The sequence below is a fragment of the Phoxinus phoxinus genome, assembly GCF_949152265.1.
Source record: "Phoxinus phoxinus genome assembly, chromosome: 1".
In the NCBI taxonomy this organism is placed as follows: Eukaryota; Metazoa; Chordata; class Actinopteri; order Cypriniformes; family Leuciscidae; genus Phoxinus; species Phoxinus phoxinus.
Window position 1 is genome coordinate 45,122,736 of NC_136876.1, and position 19,575 is coordinate 45,142,310.

A 19,575-nucleotide genomic window follows, 5' to 3' on the forward strand; every position below is an offset into this window, starting at 1 on the left:
TGTAGTGGTCAGGTGGTACAGCGGTCAAGTGGTACAAGTCGGAGTAGTACCAAAAGTTTTAACCGTAATAAAAAAATCTGTTTGAATGTCCTCTGCGATATCTTGTCCTTTTAACAGTTAAGGGGTTCTCCAGTGCCCTGACGCACTAGTCATTTTTCAGTTGCATCAGAGAATGTCTAATATGGGGAGAACTGCCACTCTCAGTAAACTTCCGGCTTCTGAACTGGTTGCAGTTCCACTCTGGTTCCATATGAGGGCGCTCACAGGACGAGTGCAGAATGAATGGAGGTCTATGGAGCTATACCCCTCAAAATCCACTTTTCTCGGGATATAATTTTTTGTCTAGTAATTTGAATGTTGTTTTCGAAAGGAGATGCAAAGAAATTACACATTGCTGGGTGTTCGATTTTTTAGAGTCACTTATTTGCTTTAAAAAGTATTTTAAAATGTCAATGACGTCATACACCTCGTACGACCAGAGATACTGCTTTATGGCAATCCTTCAGTCACTGTGGTGCTTTCACGCTTTGCAATTTCTTTTCTCTCAAGGCATCGACAACACACCTGACACAGGTAAATACACGTGCTAGAAGAGTTTTTGCTAGAAGAAATTCTGGTCCCGCTTCGGATGCCACGATACCATCAAGCGGTATCTCTGGTCGTAATCAGTCCTTCACTGACCAATCAGCGTTCATAAGCAGAATGCTAGCGTGTTATGGGCAACAACAACTCAACCTGTAAGAAATCGAAATGACATAAGTACTCGTTCATTCAACTTTCGAACTATAACCCATGTTGAACTTGCAAAACCTACAATCAAATCTGAGATTTCTCAACGGCGATCGGGTGAAAGAGACAAATGTAGCCGTCTAGTTCCATAGACTCCCATTAATTTTGCACTCGGGCGAATGCCCCCAGTGGAACTCTGGTGGAACTACAACCAAAATTCGATACAATAGGACTTAATAGGTAGTGGCCAGGCTCTCCGTAGACGGGCTCTGGTTGCATATTGCTTCTCCGTGTTCACAAGTTTCAGTCCTTTCAATATAAAAGTCTTCTCTACTGACTGACTCACTCATAAAGACAATCTTTGCCACCATCTCATGGTGAAATAATGTAACTTCTGTTCCTGTTCACGGTCAGGGACTATTCTTTCCAGCTGAAGGAAGCCTTTGTGATTTTACTTCATGAAAGTTGCATTGATATATATTTTTTAGCTTTCATTTTTGCATCGTGTGGTAACTCTGCTTCGTGTCATGCCTAACAACTCCCTTTAGCTGTGACTTATTTACGATACAGCACAGCCACTCGTACCTTATTGCTTACATGTTATGTGCTTTGAGACATGAGGTAATTTAAAGGTGACATATTATGCCGCTTTTCACAAGATGTAATATAAATCTATGGTGCCCCCAGAATGTGTCTGGGAAATTACAGCTGAAAATACAACCCAGATCATTGATTAGAGCTTGTCAAAGTTTCCCCTTTTTGGGTGTGAGCCAAAACGCGCTGTTTGTGTGTGTGTGTCCCTCTAAATGCAAAAGAGCTGCTGCTCCCCGCCCCCCGTTCAGAAGACGGATGATCCTTTACACGAGCTTCGGATACTCCGTCAATAACAAAACACGCAAATTTCAGTCAAATTTCAGAAATAAGTAGCGGAGTGCAGCCTTACGGAGAGACTCAGGAATAGGTTGCAACTTTTAGACTTAACCTGGACGTTTCTGAATGGTTAGTGGATACAGTTATGTAGTTGTTGTGGAGTTACATTGATTCACCTCATCGACTTGAATGTGGCATCATGTTTAACTTTTTTTGGTCAAATAGTGCTCTGTGCAGCCAACGACAGAAGAGTTTGCATGCTTTGCTCAAACTTTTGCCATTGCGTTAGAACTGGTTACACTTTTGTCGCTAGCGAAAACCAAATGGCGGCGCCGTGTGTGGAAACATGCAGATTAAAGGGATACTTCACCGCTGGAAAGATGAATGTGTATTTAAATTGGGTCATGTATGTAGTAGAAATGTGAAATTATTTTAGAAGTTGGTACCTTCTAGACGGAGAAAAGTCAGAAAATGTATTTTTGGCTCATGTGGATGAAAGACAACTCCCAGAATACACTTTCTTCACTGCCCTACGAGGCCACGCCTACCAGTTACAGAGGCCAGTATCGGAAGAGTTGATACAAAAAGGTTACTAGTTGACTCGAAACTGAAAAGACGCCGTTTTATCGTAAATTTCCGTTACGAGTCTGCCCGGGCTCGTCCTCCTGACTGCCGGGCCGGTGTCGCTCCTCTGCTGCCTCGATCCTCCATCGTCTGCGGCTGTTCCTCGCAGTGTTGCGGCTTGTGCGGATTTCGGGATGTCCGCCATCCGGCTTTTGGTTTCTGCGGTCGCCATTCATTATGTTTAAATGCACACCTTTTGTTTCATTCGGACTGAATTCATTCCGATTGGTGAATCTGAATGTAGTGTTTACACGAACGGTAAACAAGTGAACGGTTGATGTGCGTTTTAGCATTGCTAAGAAAAAATAAGTGTGTAAGCATAGTCTGCGGAAAGTATTTCTACATCCCAATATGTGCGTGGAAAATTGTGCATGCATATTTCAGTGCCCGTTTTGTGCGAAGATGAAAACAGAGGTCTTTCGTTACAAGACGTGTTTGGGTCTTGGTGAGGTGATTTTTTACCTTCCTAAAGCACTAATGCCAATAAGCCATTAGGTGAGAACAGCCAAATGACACTGGAATACCAAAAACACCAACACTACAATCAAGCAATTGTCTTTGTTTTTCCACAGAAACAAAGAGAGAAGTCTTAAAATGTGAGATTTATTTGGTGAAAAACAGGGAAGAGATCCCATACATTCAATGGTTAAATCAGCACACTTTATGCAAGGCCACATTCCTTATGAGCCCCCATAAGGTGATGAGGATCCCCCCATATGGCTAGAACATTTGCCATCAGGGTGAGTTTGGTGACAGTTTTCAGCACACACTGGAGACTTGGGCGGTTCGCCGGCAGGCTTCACTGGCGGCTTGGGGTGTTCTCCGACAGGCTTCATTGGAGGCTTGGGCTGTTCGCCGACAGGCTTCATTGGAGGCTTGGGCTGTTCGGACGCAGGCTTCACTGGCGGCTTGGGCAGTTCGGACCCAGGCTTTACTGGAGGCTTGGGCTGTTCGGAAGCAGGCTTCACTGGAGGCTTGGGCTGTTCGGAAGCAGGCTTCACTGGAGGCTTGGGCTGTTCGGAAGCAGGCTTCACTGGAGGCTTGGGCTGTTCGGAAGCAGGCTTCACTGGAGGCTTGGGCTGTTCGGAAGCAGGCTTCACTGGAGGCTTGGGCTGTTCACCGTTGGGCTTCACTGGAGGCTTGGGCTGTTCGCCATTGGGCTTCACTGGAGGCTTGGGCTGTTCGGAAGCAGGCTTCACTGGAGGCTTGGGCTGTTCGCCGGCAGGCTTCACGGGAGGCTTGGGCTGTTCGCCGGCAGGCTTCACTGGAGGCTTGGGCTGTTCACCGTTGGGCTTCACTGGAGGCTTGGGATGTTCGCTATTGGGCTTCACTGGAGGCTTGGGCTGTTCGCCGTTGGGCTTCACTGGAGGCTTGGGCTGTTCGCCGTTGGGCTTCACTGGATGCTTGGGCTGTTCGCCTGCAGGCTTTACTGGAGGCTTTGGCTGTTCGCCGGCAGGCTTTACTGGAGGCTTGGGCTGTCCGCCGGCAGGCTTCACTGGAGGCTTGGGCTGTTCGATGGCAGGAGTCAATGTAGGATTCAGCGGTTCAGATCCAGGCGTCACTGGAGGACTCGGCAGTTCAGCTGCAGGCGTCTCTGGAGGATTCGGCAGTTCGGCTGCAGGCGTCACTGGAGGATTCGGCAGTTCGGCTGGAGGCGTCACTGGAGGATTCGGCAGCTCAGCTGGAGGCGTCGGCAGCTCGGCTGCTGGCGTCACTGGAGGATTCGGCAGCTCGGCAGCTGGCGTCTGCGGTTCGGCTGTAGGCTTCACTGTATGGATACAGATAATCCGCTTTAATCCAGTCTCAGATATACAGCATAAAACACAAATTGCAAGTTTCTTATTTTAAGTATTAATCGTAATTATCCATCCGGTGCTGGTTCGGCTGAATACTTTTGACACATAGAACGGTAAAGCAATAAAATCAAACAAGATAAACTGAAATAAAGCCGACCCAAACACTAATATAATAACATATCACATACCTGTATATGGAGCCATACACTGATGTCCACATCCATTGCTGCAGCATTTCTCATTGTTCGGACAGTCACTGTCATAGTAACACAACTCGGCACACATTCCTGCTCCAGACTTTGTGCTTGGACACACCCCTGGCTTTGCTATTATACAGACACATGACAGAGAAACCACATCACTGAATACTGAATGTCTCATTCACCACTTAAAAAATGTAAGTTGTCAAAGATGATCAGATTAGTTTTGACAGGAATATTCAGTCTTTCTACTTCGTAGTTTGACGTTTAGTTCAAAGTGTTACTTGCGGTTTCTTTGCAATTGTGAAATTTACTAGCAATTTCTGAGTGAACACTTGTTTATACACCATTTTTTCAGTCTTTCTTTTGGAATATCTTTAGCATCCATCAATAATTAAACTCACTGAAAACAGGCGGCACACACGCAGTCCCACAGGGAAATTGACAGCATTTGTGTCCTCCAGAGCAGTCTCTATCACGAAGACATCCTCGACGGGACGGCACGACGGTCAGCATCGCCGGACACTGACCGGACACTACAGAAGAGGATTCAAGAGGATAGTTAGGGGAGACCAGGAAGTGCTGTATAGCTTGTTTCAGCATTTGCAAGTCAGGGGTTTTGCAATACGTGCCACAAACTTTAATATAATATTCACATTTATCAGCTTCAAATCAAAGTAGCTTAGACATCTACCATTTCTCACTAAACTGCGTCAATTAGTTTCAAAGACTGAGAGTGCCGTTACAACCTATAGTTGGGCGAGTAATAGTGCAATGCTGATAGAAAACATGCACACCAGTAAATATGTGGTTTATACATTTACTGGTGTGTAACTAAGTGTACGTCTTCAAAAATTGTTATGCCATCCCCATGACCTCCCTCATTTCAAGCATTTTATTAGGCTACACAACACAAGAAAAGTTATAGCTCCCCATGTTAGAGGCTATTGAAGGCCTAAATAGTTGTTCAAATAGGGAAAACAAAACATGAAGCAGAAGTTTAAACTCAGGATTGATGTCTATGTGGTAACAATTGTGTAACCATATAGCATTAGTTGTCTTGATTTACAGTAAACTAAAATACTACATTAGTGATTGTATGGGTTTTACTTGTACAATGAAATAAATGCATAAACTTATGACAGGTTTGCATAAAGCTTGCTTATTATTGAAACTAAACCACCATACAAAGTTAAACTTCCGCTGGACGTCTGTACTTTTGTAAACCAATGTGCTGAGATGGGTCCAAGTCATATTTTGTAAGGCACTTTCTTCGGGCTGTGCAATGAAGCTAAAAGATCTTCTCACCTACGACTCCAGCGCCTGTTGTGCTCAAACATGCAGACAGACACAATAAAACAGCACTAAACAAGCAGTACACTCGAGCTGTCATCCTCATGACCTACGATCTCACAATCAACTCTGCTAGAAGATGTGCTGAATTAGTGAGTCAGGAGGGGCGAACAGGAAGGAACACAAAACTACAATGAAAAACTGTGTCGCTGCATCAAAACATCTGCTAAATCCCACAACAAACACTGTAAAAAGGGTTTAAAGAGCTTCTTGAAAACAAGTTTTTATAGATCCAAGGAGGTCTAGGTAACTCCAACCCTGATGAATCTCACCTGCCTGTAGCTTTCTAGTAGCCTAATCTTGAAGACCTTGATCAGCTTGTTCAGGTGTGTTTGATTAGGGTTGGATGTCGTAATAATTACAGTAATTAGGAGATGATTGAGCGTTTGCCAAAAGAATCTGTAGTGGTCAGGTGGTACAGCGGTCAAGTGGTACAAGTCGGAGTAGTACCAAAAGTTTTAACCGTAATAAAAAATCTGTTTGAATGTCCTCTGCGATATCTTGTCCTTTTAACAGTTAAGGGGTTCTCCAGTGCCCTGACGCACTAGTCATTTTTCAGTTGCATCAGAGAATGTCTAATATGGGGAGAACTGCCACTCTCAGTAAACTTCCGGCTTCTGAACTGGTTGCAGTTCCACTCTGGTTCCATATGAGGGCGCTCACAGGACGAGTGCAGAATGAATGGAGGTCTATGGAGCTATACCCCTCAAAATCCACTTTTCTCGGGATATAATTTTTTGTCTAGTAATTTGAATGTTGTTTTCGAAAGGAGATGCAAAGAAATTACACATTGCTGGGTGTTCGATTTTTTAGAGTCACTTATTTGCTTTAAAAAGTATTTTAAAATGTCAATGACGTCATACACCTCGTACGACCAGAGATACTGCTTTATGGCAATCCTTCAGTCACTGTGGTGCTTTCACGCTTTGCAATTTCTTTTCTCTCAAGGCATCGACAACACACCTGACACAGGTAGATACACGTGCTAGAAGAGTTTTTGCTAGAAGAAATTCTGGTCCCGCTTCGGATGCCACGATACCATCAAGCGGTATCTCTGGTCGTAATCAGTCCTTCACTGACCAATCAGCGTTCATAAGCAGAATGCTAGCGTGTTATGGGCAACAACAACTCAACCTGTAAGAAATCGAAATGAGATAAGTAGCCTACTCGTTCATTCAACTTTCGAACTATAACCCATGTTGAACTTGCAAAACCTACAATCAAATCTGAGATTTCTCAACGGCGATCGGGTGAAAGAGACAAATGTAGCCGTCTAGTTCCATAGACTCCCATTAATTTTGCACTCGGGCGAATGCCCCCAGTGGAACTCTGGTGGAACTACAACCAAAATTCGATACAATAGGACTTAATAGGTAGTGGCCAGGCTCTCCGTAGACGGGCTCTGGTTGCATATTGCTTCTCCGTGTTCACAAGTTTCAGTCCTTTCAATATAAAAGTCTTCTCTACTGACTGACTCACTCATAAAGACAATCTTTGCCACCATCTCATGGTGAAATAATGTAACTTCTGTTCCTGTTCACGGTCAGGGACTATTCTTTCCAGCTGAAGGAAGCCTTTGTGATTTTACTTCATGAAAGTTGCATTGATATATATTTTTTAGCTTTCATTTTTGCATCGTGTGGTAACTCTGCTTCGTGTCATGCCTAACAACTCCCTTTAGCTGTGACTTATTTACGATACAGCACAGCCACTCGTACCTTATTGCTTACATGTTATGTGCTTTGAGACATGAGGTAATTTAAAGGTGACATATTATGCCGCTTTTCACAAGATGTAATATAAATCTATGGTGCCCCCAGAATGTGTCTGGGAAATTACAGCTGAAAATACAACCCAGATCATTGATTAGAGCTTGTCAAAGTTTCCCCTTTTTGGGTGTGAGCCAAAACGCGCTGTTTGTGTGTGTGTGTCCCTCTAAATGCAAAAGAGCTGCTGCTCCCCGCCCCCCGTTCAGAAGAAGGATGATCCTTTACACGAGCTTCGGATACTCCGTCAATAACAAAACACGCAAATTTCAGTCAAATTTCAGAAATAAGTAGCGGAGTGCAGCCTTACGGAGAGACTCAGGAAGAGGTTGCAACTTTTAGACTTAACCTGGACGTTTCTGAATGGTTAGTGGATACAGTTATGTAGTTGTTGTGGAGTTACATTGATTCACCTCATCGACTTGAATGTGGCATCATGTTTAACTTTTTTTGGTCAAATAGTGCTCTGTGCAGCCAACGACAGAAGAGTTTGCATGCTTTGCTCAAACTTTTGCCATTGCGTTAGAACTGGTTACACTTTTGTCGCTAGCGAAAACCAAATGGCGGCGCCGTGTGTGGAAACATGCAGATTAAAGGGATACTTCACCGCTGGAAAGATGAATGTGTATTTAAATTGGGTCATGTATGTAGTAGAAATGTGAAATTATTTTAGAAGTTGGTACCTTCTAGACGGAGAAAAGTCAGAAAATGTATTTTTGGCTCATGTGGATGAAAGACAACTCCCAGAATACACTTTCTTCACTGCCCTACGAGGCCACGCCTACCAGTTACAGAGGCCAGTATCGGAAGAGTTGATACAAAAAGGTTACTAGTTGACTCGAAACTGAAAAGACGCCGTTTTATCGTAAATTTCCGTTACGAGTCTGCCCGGGCTCGTCCTCCTGACTGCCGGGCCGGTGTCGCTCCTCTGCTGCCTCGATCCTCCATCGTCTGCGGCTGTTCCTCGCAGTGTTGCGGCTCGTGCGGATTTCAGGATGTCCGCCATCCGGCTTTTGGTTTCTGCGGTCGCCATTCATTATGTTTAAATGCACACCTTTTGTTTCATTCGGACTGAATTCATTCCGATTGGTGAATCTGAATGTAGTGTTTACACGAACGGTAAACAAGTGAACGGTTGATGTGCGTTTTAGCATTGCTAAGAAAAAATAAGTGTGTAAGCATAGTCTGCGGAAAGTATTTCTACATCCCAATATGTGCGTGGAAAATTGTGCATGCATATTTCAGTGCCCGTTTTGTGCGAAGATGAAAACAGAGGTCTTTCGTTACAAGACGTGTTTGGGTCTTGGTGAGGTGATTTTTTACCTTCCTAAAGCACTAATGCCAATAAGCCATTAGGCGAGAACAGCCAAATGACACTGGAATACCAAAAACACCAACACTACAATCAAGCAATTGTCTTTGTTTTTCCACAGAAACAAAGAGAGAAGTCTTAAAATGTGAGATTTATTTGGTGAAAAACAGGGAAGAGATCCCATACATTCAATGGTTAAATCAGCACACTTTATGCAAGGCCACATTCCTTATGAGCCCCCATAAGGTGATGAGGATCCCCCCATATGGCTAGAACATTTGCCATCAGGGTGAGTTTGGTGACAGTTTTCAGCACACACTGGAGACTTGGGCGGTTCGCCGGCAGGCTTCACTGGCGGCTTGGGGTGTTCTCCGACAGGCTTCATTGGAGGCTTGGGCTGTTCGCCGACAGGCTTCATTGGAGGCTTGGGCTGTTCGGACGCAGGCTTCACTGGCGGCTTGGGCAGTTCGGACGCAGGCTTTACTGGAGGCTTGGGCTGTTCGGAAGCAGGCTTCACTGGAGGCTTGGGCTGTTCGGAAGCAGGCTTCACTGGAGGCTTGGGCTGTTCGGAAGCAGGCTTCACTGGAGGCTTGAGCTGTTCGGAAGCAGGCTTCACTGGAGGCTTGGGCTGTTCGGAAGCAGGCTTCACTGGAGGCTTGGGCTGTTCGGAAGCAGGCTTCACTGGAGGCTTGGGCTGTTCACCGTTGGGCTTCACTGGAGGCTTGGGCTGTTCGCCATTGGGCTTCACTGGAGGCTTGGGCTGTTCGGAAGCAGGCTTCACTGGAGGCTTGGGCTGTTCGCCGGCAGGCTTCACGGGAGGCTTGGGCTGTTCGCCGGCAGGCTTCACTGGAGGCTTGGGCTGTTCACCGTTGGGCTTCACTGGAGGCTTGGGCTGTTCGCTATTGGGCTTCACTGGAGGCTTGGGCTGTTCGCCGTTGGGCTTCACTGGAGGCTTGGGCTGTTCGCCGTTGGGCTTCACTGGATGCTTGGGCTGTTCGCCTGCAGGCTTTACTGGAGGCTTTGGCTGTTCGCCGGCAGGCTTTACTGGGGGCTTGGGCTGTCCGCCGGCAGGCTTCACTGGAGGCTTGGGCTGTTCGATGGCAGGAGTCAATGTAGGATTCAGCGGTTCAGATCCAGGCGTCACTGGAGGACTCGGCAGTTCAGCTGCAGGCGTCTCTGGAGGATTCGGCAGTTCGGCTGCAGGCGTCACTGGAGGATTCGGCAGTTCGGCTGGAGGCGTCACTGGAGGATTCGGCAGCTCAGCTGGAGGCGTCGGCAGCTCGGCTGCTGGCGTCACTGGAGGATTCGGCAGCTCGGCAGCTGGCGTCTGCGGTTCGGCTGTAGGCTTCACTGTATGGATACAGATAATCCGCTTTAATCCAGTCTCAGATATACAGCATAAAACACAAATTGCAAGTTTCTTATTTTAAGTATTAATCGTAATTATCCATCCGGTGCTGGTTCGGCTGAATACTTTTGACACATAGAACGGTAAAGCAATAAAATCAAACAAGATAAACTGAAATAAAGCCGACCCAAACACTAATATAATAACATATCACATACCTGTATATGGAGCCATACACTGATGTCCACATCCATTGCTGCAGCATTTCTCATTGTTCGGACAGTCACTGTCATAGTAACACAACTCGGCACACATTCCTGCTCCAGACTTTGTGCTTGGACACACCCCTGGCTTTGCTATTATACAGACACATGACAGAGAAACCACATCACTGAATACTGAATGTCTCATTCACCACTTAAAAAATGTAAGTTGTCAAAGATGATCAGATTAGTTTTGACAGGAATATTCAGTCTTTCTACTTCGTAGTTTGACGTTTAGTTCAAAGTGTTACTTGCGGTTTCTTTGCAATTGTGAAATTTACTAGCAATTTCTGAGTGAACACTTGTTTATACACCATTTTTTCAGTCTTTCTTTTGGAATATCTTTAGCATCCATCAATAATTAAACTCACTGAAAACAGGCGGCACACACGCAGTCCCACAGGGAAATTGACAGCATTTGTGTCCTCCAGAGCAGTCTCTATCACGAAGACATCCTCGACGGGACGGCACGACGGTCAGCATCGCCGGACACTGACCGGACACTACAGAAGAGGATTCAAGAGGATAGTTAGGGGAGACCAGGAAGTGCTGTATAGCTTGTTTCAGCATTTGCAAGTCAGGGGTTTTGCAATACGTGCCACAAACTTTAATATAATATTCACATTTATCAGCTTCAAATCAAAGTAGCTTAGACATCTACCATTTCTCACTAAACTGCGTCAATTAGTTTCAAAGACTGAGAGTGCCGTTACAACCTATAGTTGGGCGAGTAATAGTGCAATGCTGATAGAAAACATGCACACCAGTAAATATGTGGTTTATACATTTACTGGTGTGTAACTAAGTGTACGTCTTCAAAAATTGTTATGCCATCCCCATGACCTCCCTCATTTCAAGCATTTTATTAGGCTACACAACACAAGAAAAGTTATAGCTCCCCATGTTAGAGGCTATTGAAGGCCTAAATAGTTGTTCAAATAGGGAAAACAAAACATGAAGCAGAAGTTTAAACTCAGGATTGATGTCTATGTGGTAACAATTGTGTAACCATATAGCATTAGTTGTCTTGATTTACAGTAAACTAAAATACTACATTAGTGATTGTATGGGTTTTACTTGTACAATGAAATAAATGCATAAACTTATGACAGGTTTGCATAATTAAAGCTTGCTTATTATTGAAACTAAACCACCATACGAAGTTAAACTTCCGCTGGACGTCTGTACTTTTGTAAACCAATGTGCTGAGATGGGTCCAAGTCATATTTTGTAAGGCACTTTCTTCGGGCTGTGCAATGAAGCTAAAAGATCTTCTCACCTACGACTCCAGCGTCTGTTGTGCTCAAACATGCAGACAGACACAATAAAACAGCACTAAACAAGCAGTACACTCGAGCTGTCATCCTCATGACCTACGATCTCACAATCAACTCTGCTAGAAGATGTGCTGAATTAGTGAGTCAGGAGGGGCGAACAGGAAGGAACACAAAACTACAATGAAAAACTGTGTCGCTGCATCAAAACATCTGCTAAATCCCACAACAAACACTGTAAAAAGGGTTTAAAGAGCTTCTTGAAAACAAGTTTTTATAGATCCAAGGAGGTCTAGGTAACTCCAACCCTGATGAATCTCACCTGCCTGTAGCTTTCTAGTAGCCTAATCTTGAAGACCTTGATCAGCTTGTTCAGGTGTGTTTGATTAGGGTTGGATGTCGTAATAATTACAGTAATTAGGAGATGATTGAGCGTTTGCCAAAAGAATCTGTAGTGGTCAGGTGGTACAGCGGTCAAGTGGTACAAGTCGGAGTAGTACCAAAAGTTTTAACCGTAATAAAAAAATCTGTTTGAATGTCCTCTGCGATATCTTGTCCTTTTAACAGTTAAGGGGTTCTCCAGTGCCCTGACGCACTAGTCATTTTTCAGTTGCATCAGAGAATGTCTAATATGGGGAGAACTGCCACTCTCAGTAAACTTCCGGCTTCTGAACTGGTTGCAGTTCCACTCTGGTTCCATATGAGGGCGCTCACAGGACGAGTGCAGAATGAATGGAGGTCTATGGAGCTATACCCCTCAAAATCCACTTTTCTCGGGATATAATTTTTTGTCTAGTAATTTGAATGTTGTTTTCGAAAGGAGATGCAAAGAAATTACACATTGCTGGGTGTTCGATTTTTTAGAGTCACTTATTTGCTTTAAAAAGTATTTTAAAATGTCAATGACGTCATACACCTCGTACGACCAGAGATACTGCTTTATGGCAATCCTTCAGTCACTGTGGTGCTTTCACGCTTTGCAATTTCTTTTCTCTCAAGGCATCGACAACACACCTGACACAGGTAAATACACGTGCTAGAAGAGTTTTTGCTAGAAGAAATTCTGGTCCCGCTTCGGATGCCACGATACCATCAAGCGGTATCTCTGGTCGTAATCAGTCCTTCACTGACCAATCAGCGTTCATAAGCAGAATGCTAGCGTGTTATGGGCAACAACAACTCAACCTGTAAGAAATCGAAATGACATAAGTACTCGTTCATTCAACTTTCGAACTATAACCCATGTTGAACTTGCAAAACCTACAATCAAATCTGAGATTTCTCAACGGCGATCGGGTGAAAGAGACAAATGTAGCCGTCTAGTTCCATAGACTCCCATTAATTTTGCACTCGGGCGAATGCCCCCAGTGGAACTCTGGTGGAACTACAACCAAAATTCGATACAATAGGACTTAATAGGTAGTGGCCAGGCTCTCCGTAGACGGGCTCTGGTTGCATATTGCTTCTCCGTGTTCACAAGTTTCAGTCCTTTCAATATAAAAGTCTTCTCTACTGACTGACTCACTCATAAAGACAATCTTTGCCACCATCTCATGGTGAAATAATGTAACTTCTGTTCCTGTTCACGGTCAGGGACTATTCTTTCCAGCTGAAGGAAGCCTTTGTGATTTTACTTCATGAAAGTTGCATTGATATATATTTTTTAGCTTTCATTTTTGCATCGTGTGGTAACTCTGCTTCGTGTCATGCCTAACAACTCCCTTTAGCTGTGACTTATTTACGATACAGCACAGCCACTCGTACCTTATTGCTTACATGCTATGTGCTTTGAGACATGAGGTAATTTAAAGGTGACATATTATGCCGCTTTTCACAAGATGTAATATAAATCTATGGTGCCCCCAGAATGTGTCTGGGAAATTACAGCTGAAAATACAACCCAGATCATTGATTAGAGCTTGTCAAAGTTTCCCCTTTTTGGGTGTGAGCCAAAACGCGCTGTTTGTGTGTGTGTGTCCCTCTAAATGCAAAAGAGCTGCTGCTCCCCGCCCCCCGTTCAGAAGACGGATGATCCTTTACGCGAGCTTCGGATACTCCGTCAATAACAAAACACGCAAATTTCAGTCAAATTTCAGAAATAAGTAGCGGAGTGCAGCCTTACGGAGAGACTCAGGAAGAGGTTGCAACTTTTAGACTTAACCTGGACGTTTCTGAATGGTTAGTGGATACAGTTATGTAGTTGTTGTGGAGTTACATTGATTCACCTCATCGACTTGAATGTGGCATCATGTTTAACTTTTTTTGGTCAAATAGTGCTCTGTGCAGCCAACGACAGAAGAGTTTGCATGCTTTGCTCAAACTTTTGCCATTGCGTTAGAACTGGTTACACTTTTGTCGCTAGCGAAAACCAAATGGCGGCGCCGTGTGTGGAAACATGCAGATTAAAGGGATACTTCACCGCTGGAAAGATGAATGTGTATTTAAATTGGGTCATGTATGTAGTAGAAATGTGAAATTATTTTAGAAGTTGGTACCTTCTAGACGGAGAAAAGTCAGAAAATGTATTTTTGGCTCATGTGGATGAAAGACAACTCCCAGAATACACTTTCTTCACTGCCCTACGAGGCCACGCCTACCAGTTACAGAGGCCAGTATCGGAAGAGTTGATACAAAAAGGTTACTAGTTGACTCGAAACTGAAAAGACGCCGTTTTATCGTAAATTTCCGTTACGAGTCTGCCCGGGCTCGTCCTCCTGACTGCCGGGCCGGTCTCGCTCCTCTGCTGCCTCGATCCTCCATCGTCCGCGGCTGTTCTTCGCAGTGTTGCGGCTCGTGCGGATTTCGGGATGTCCGCCATCCGGCTTTTGGTTTCTGCGGTCGCCATTCATTATGTTTAAATGCACACCTTTTGTTTCATTCGGACTGAATTCATTCCGATTGGTGAATCTGAATGTAGTGTTTACACGAACGGTAAACAAGTGAACGGTTGATGTGCGTTTTAGCATTGCTAAGAAAAAATAAGTGTGTAAGCATAGTCTGCGGAAAGTATTTCTACATCCCAATATGTGCGTGGAAAATTGTGCATGCATATTTCAGTGCCCGTTTTGTGCGAAGATGAAAACAGAGGTCTTTCGTTACAAGACGTGTTTGGGTCTTGGTGAGGTGATTTTTTACCTTCCTAAAGCACTAATGCCAATAAGCCATTAGGTGAGAACAGCCAAATGACACTGGAATACCAAAAACACCAACACTACAATCAAGCAATTGTCTTTGTTTTTCCACAGAAACAAAGAGAGAAGTCTTAAAATGTGAGATTTATTTGGTGAAAAACAGGGAAGAGATCCCATACATTCAATGGTTAAATCAGCACACTTTATGCAAGGCCACATTCCTTATGAGCCCCCATAAGGTGATGAGGATCCCCCCATATGGCTAGAACATTTGCCATCAGGGTGAGTTTGGTGACAGTTTTCAGCACACACTGGAGACTTGGGCGGTTCGCCGGCAGGCTTCACTGGCGGCTTGGGGTGTTCTCCGACAGGCTTCATTGGAGGCTTGGGCTGTTCGCCGACAGGCTTCATTGGAGGCTTGGGCTGTTCGGACGCAGGCTTCACTGGCGGCTTGGGCAGTTCGGACGCAGGCTTTACTGGAGGCTTGGGCTGTTCGGAAGCAGGCTTCACTGGAGGCTTGGGCTGTTCGGAAGCAGGCTTCACTGGAGGCTTGGGCTGTTCGGAAGCAGGCTTCACTGGAGGCTTGGGCTGTTCGGAAGCAGGCTTCACTGGAGGCTTGGGCTGTTCGGAAGCAGGCTTCACTGGAGGCTTGGGCTGTTCACCGTTGGGCTTCACTGGAGGCTTGGGCTGTTCGCCATTGGGCTTCACTGGAGGCTTGGGCTGTTCGGAAGCAGGCTTCACTGGAGGCTTGGGCTGTTCGCCGGCAGGCTTCACGGGAGGCTTGGGCTGTTCGCCGGCAGGCTTCACTGGAGGCTTGGGCTGTTCACCGTTGGGCTTCACTGGAGGCTTGGGATGTTCGCTATTGGGCTTCACTGGAGGCTTGGGCTGTTCGCCGTTGGGCTTCACTGGAGGCTTGGGCTGTTCGCCGTTGGGCTTCACTGGATGCTTGGGCTGTTCGCCTGCAGGCTTTACTGGAGGCTTTGGCTGTTCGCCGGCAGGCTTTACTGGAGGCTTGGGCTGTCCGCCGGCAGGCTTCACTGGAGGCTTGGGCTGTTCGATGGCAGGAGTCAATGTAGGATTCAGCGGTTCAGATCCAGGCGTCACTGGAGGACTCGGCAGTTCAGCTGCAGGCGTCTCTGGAGGATTCGGCAGTTCGGCTGCAGGCGTCACTGGAGGATTCGGCAGTTCGGCTGGAGGCGTCACTGGAGGATTCGGCAGCTCAGCTGGAGGCGTCGGCAGCTCGGCTGCTGGCGTCACTGGAGGATTCGGCAGCTCGGCAGCTGGCGTCTGCGGTTCGGCTGTAGGCTTCACTGTATGGATACAGATAATCCGCTTTAATCCAGTCTCAGATATACAGCATAAAACACAAATTGCAAGTTTCTTATTTTAAGTATTAATCGTAATTATCCATCCGGTGCTGGTTCGGCTGAATACTTTTGACACATAGAACGGTAAAGCAATAAAATCAAACAAGATAAACTGAAATAAAGCCGACCCAAACACTAATATAATAACATATCACATACCTGTATATGGAGCCATACACTGATGTCCACATCCATTGCTGCAGCATTTCTCATTGTTCGGACAGTCACTGTCATAGTAACACAACTCGGCACACATTCCTGCTCCAGACTTTGTGCTTGGACACACCCCTGGCTTTGCTATTATACAGACACATGACAGAGAAACCACATCACTGAATACTGAATGTCTCATTCACCACTTAAAAAATGTAAGTTGTCAAAGATGATCAGATTAGTTTTGACAGGAATATTCAGTCTTTCTACTTCGTAGTTTGACGTTTAGTTCAAAGTGTTACTTGCGGTTTCTTTGCAATTGTGAAATTTACTAGCAATTTCTGAGTGAACACTTGTTTATACACCATTTTTTCAGTCTTTCTTTTGGAATATCTTTAGCATCCATCAATAATTAAACTCACTGAAAACAGGCGGCACACACGCAGTCCCACAGGGAAATTGACAGCATTTGTGTCCTCCAGAGCAGTCTCTATCACGAAGACATCCTCGACGGGACGGCACGACGGTCAGCATCGCCGGACACTGACCGGACACTACAGAAGAGGATTCAAGAGGATAGTTAGGGGAGACCAGGAAGTGCTGTATAGCTTGTTTCAGCATTTGCAAGTCAGGGGTTTTGCAATACGTGCCACAAACTTTAATATAATATTCACATTTATCAGCTTCAAATCAAAGTAGCTTAGACATCTACCATTTCTCACTAAACTGCGTCAATTAGTTTCAAAGACTGAGAGTGCCGTTACAACCTATAGTTGGGCGAGTAATAGTGCAATGCTGATAGAAAACATGCACACCAGTAAATATGTGGTTTATACATTTACTGGTGTGTAACTAAGTGTACGTCTTCAAAAATTGTTATGCCATCCCCATGACCTCCCTCATTTCAAGCATTTTATTAGGCTACACAACACAAGAAAAGTTATAGCTCCCCATGTTAGAGGCTATTGAAGGCCTAAATAGTTGTTCAAATAGGGAAAACAAAACATGAAGCAGAAGTTTAAACTCAGGATTGATGTCTATGTGGTAACAATTGTGTAACCATATAGCATTAGTTGTCTTGATTTACAGTAAACTAAAATACTACATTAGTGATTGTATGGGTTTTACTTGTACAATGAAATAAATGCATAAACTTATGACAGGTTTGCATAAAGCTTGCTTATTATTGAAACTAAACCACCATACAAAGTTAAACTTCCGCTGGACGTCTGTACTTTTGTAAACCAATGTGCTGAGATGGGTCCAAGTCATATTTTGTAAGGCACTTTCTTCGGGCTGTGCAATGAAGCTAAAAGATCTTCTCACCTACGACTCCAGCGCCTGTTGTGCTCAAACATGCAGACAGACACAATAAAACAGCACTAAACAAGCAGTACACTCGAGCTGTCATCCTCATGACCTACGATCTCACAATCAACTCTGCTAGAAGATGTGCTGAATTAGTGAGTCAGGAGGGGCGAACAGGAAGGAACACAAAACTACAATGAAAAACTGTGTCGCTGCATCAAAACATCTGCTAAATCCCACAACAAACACTGTAAAAAGGGTTTAAAGAGCTTCTTGAAAACAAGTTTTTATAGATCCAAGGAGGTCTAGGTAACTCCAACCCTGATGAATCTCACCTGCCTGTAGCTTTCTAGTAGCCTAATCTTGAAGACCTTGATCAGCTTGTTCAGGTGTGTTTGATTAGGGTTGGATGTCGTAATAATTACAGTAATTAGGAGATGATTGAGCGTTTGCCAAAAGAATCTGTAGTGGTCAGGTGGTACAGCGGTCAAGTGGTACAAGTCGGAGTAGTACCAAAAGTTTTAACCGTAATAAAAAATCTGTTTGAATGTCCTCTGCGATATCTTGTCCTTTTAACAGTTAAGGGGTTCTCCAGTGCCCTGACGCACTAGTCATTTTTCAGTTGCATCAGAGAATGTCTAATATGGGGAGAACTGCCACTCTCAGTAAACTTCCGGCTTCTGAACTGGTTGCAGTTCCACTCTGGTTCCATATGAGGGCGCTCACAGGACGAGTGCAGAATGAATGGAGGTCTATGGAGCTATACCCCTCAAAATCCACTTTTCTCGGGATATAATTTTTTGTCTAGTAATTTGAATGTTGTTTTCGAAAGGAGATGCAAAGAAATTACACATTGCTGGGTGTTCGATTTTTTAGAGTCACTTATTTGCTTTAAAAAGTATTTTAAAATGTCAATGACGTCATACACCTCGTACGACCAGAGATACTGCTTTATGGCAATCCTTCAGTCACTGTGGTGCTTTCACGCTTTGCAATTTCTTTTCTCTCAAGGCATCGACAACACACCTGACACAGGTAGATACACGTGCTAGAAGAGTTTTTGCTAGAAGAAATTCTGGTCCCGCTTCGGATGCCACGATACCATCAAGCGGTATCTCTGGTCGTAATCAGTCCTTCACTGACCAATCAGCGTTCATAAGCAGAATGCTAGCGTGTTATGGGCAACAACAACTCAACCTGTAAGAAATCGAAATGACATAAGTAGCCTACTCGTTCATTCAACTTTCGAACTATAACCCATGTTGAACTTGCAAAACCTACAATCAAATCTGAGATTTCTCAACGGCGATCGGGTGAAAGAGACAAATGTAGCCGTCTAGTTCCATAGACTCCCATTAATTTTGCACTCGGGCGAATGCCCCCAGTGGAACTCTGGTGGAACTACAACCAAAATTCGATACAATAGGACTTAATAGGTAGTGGCCAGGCTCTCCGTAGACGGGCTCTGGTTGCATATTGCTTCTCCGTGTTCACAAGTTTCAGTCCTTTCAATATAAAAGTCTTCTCTACTGACTGACTCACTCATAAAGACAATCTTTGCCACCATCTCATGGTGAAATAATGTAACTTCTGTTCCTGTTCACGGTCAGGGACTATTCTTTCCAGCTGAAGGAAGCCTTTGTGATTTTACTTCATGAAAGTTGCATTGATATATATTTTTTAGCTTTCATTTTTGCATCGTGTGGTAACTCTGCTTCGTGTCATGCCTAACAACTCCCTTTAGCTGTGACTTATTTACGATACAGCACAGCCACTCGTACCTTATTGCTTACATGTTATGTGCTTTGAGACATGAGGTAATTTAAAGGTGACATATTATGCCGCTTTTCACAAGATGTAATATAAATCTATGGTGCCCCCAGAATGTGTCTGGGAAATTACAGCTGAAAATACAACCCAGATCATTGATTAGAGCTTGTCAAAGTTTCCCCTTTTTGGGTGTGAGCCAAAACGCGCTGTTTGTGTGTGTGTGTCCCTCTAAATGCAAAAGAGCTGCTGCTCCCCGCCCCCCGTTCAGAAGACGGATGATCCTTTACACGAGCTTCGGATACTCCGTCAAT

At 44.6% G+C, this 19,575-nt stretch overlaps 3 protein-coding genes across 6 annotated transcripts; all 3 read right to left on the reverse strand.

Annotated features, from left to right (window-relative positions):
• Positions 1-2,789: 2,789 nt before the first annotated feature.
• Positions 2,790-5,842, reverse strand: LOC307001499 (uncharacterized protein). The gene is made up of 4 exons (XM_079618096.1): positions 5,528-5,842; positions 4,624-4,755; positions 4,208-4,345; positions 2,790-3,991 (listed from the first exon to the last, which is right to left on the reverse strand). The coding sequence occupies exons 1-4, from the start codon at positions 5,616-5,618 to the stop codon at positions 2,904-2,906; spliced, it is 1,449 nt and encodes a 482-aa protein (XP_079474222.1). The 5' UTR covers positions 5,619-5,842; the 3' UTR covers positions 2,790-2,903.
• Positions 5,843-8,788: 2,946 nt separating this feature from the next.
• Positions 8,789-11,865, reverse strand: LOC306999243 (uncharacterized protein). The gene is made up of 4 exons (XM_079613771.1): positions 11,541-11,865; positions 10,633-10,764; positions 10,217-10,354; positions 8,789-10,000 (listed from the first exon to the last, which is right to left on the reverse strand). The coding sequence occupies exons 1-4, from the start codon at positions 11,629-11,631 to the stop codon at positions 8,880-8,882; spliced, it is 1,482 nt and encodes a 493-aa protein (XP_079469897.1). The 5' UTR covers positions 11,632-11,865; the 3' UTR covers positions 8,789-8,879.
• Positions 11,866-14,458: 2,593 nt separating this feature from the next.
• On the reverse strand, positions 14,459-18,181 carry LOC307008553 (uncharacterized protein). 4 transcript variants are annotated; one of them, XM_079631455.1, is made up of 4 exons: positions 17,513-17,834; positions 16,609-16,740; positions 16,193-16,330; positions 14,459-15,976 (listed from the first exon to the last, which is right to left on the reverse strand). In XM_079631455.1, exons 1-4 carry the CDS (start codon positions 17,601-17,603, stop codon positions 14,889-14,891), a joined length of 1,449 nt encoding a protein of 482 aa, XP_079487581.1. In that variant the 5' UTR covers positions 17,604-17,834; the 3' UTR covers positions 14,459-14,888. The 4 variants fall into 4 exon arrangements, with proteins under 4 accessions (XP_079487581.1, XP_079487583.1, XP_079487582.1 ...); XM_079631457.1 differs by having other exon boundaries at positions 14,775-15,976; positions 17,393-17,831; XM_079631456.1 differs by having other exon boundaries at positions 14,792-15,976; positions 17,830-18,181.
• Between the last annotated feature and the right edge of the window lie 1,394 nt (positions 18,182-19,575).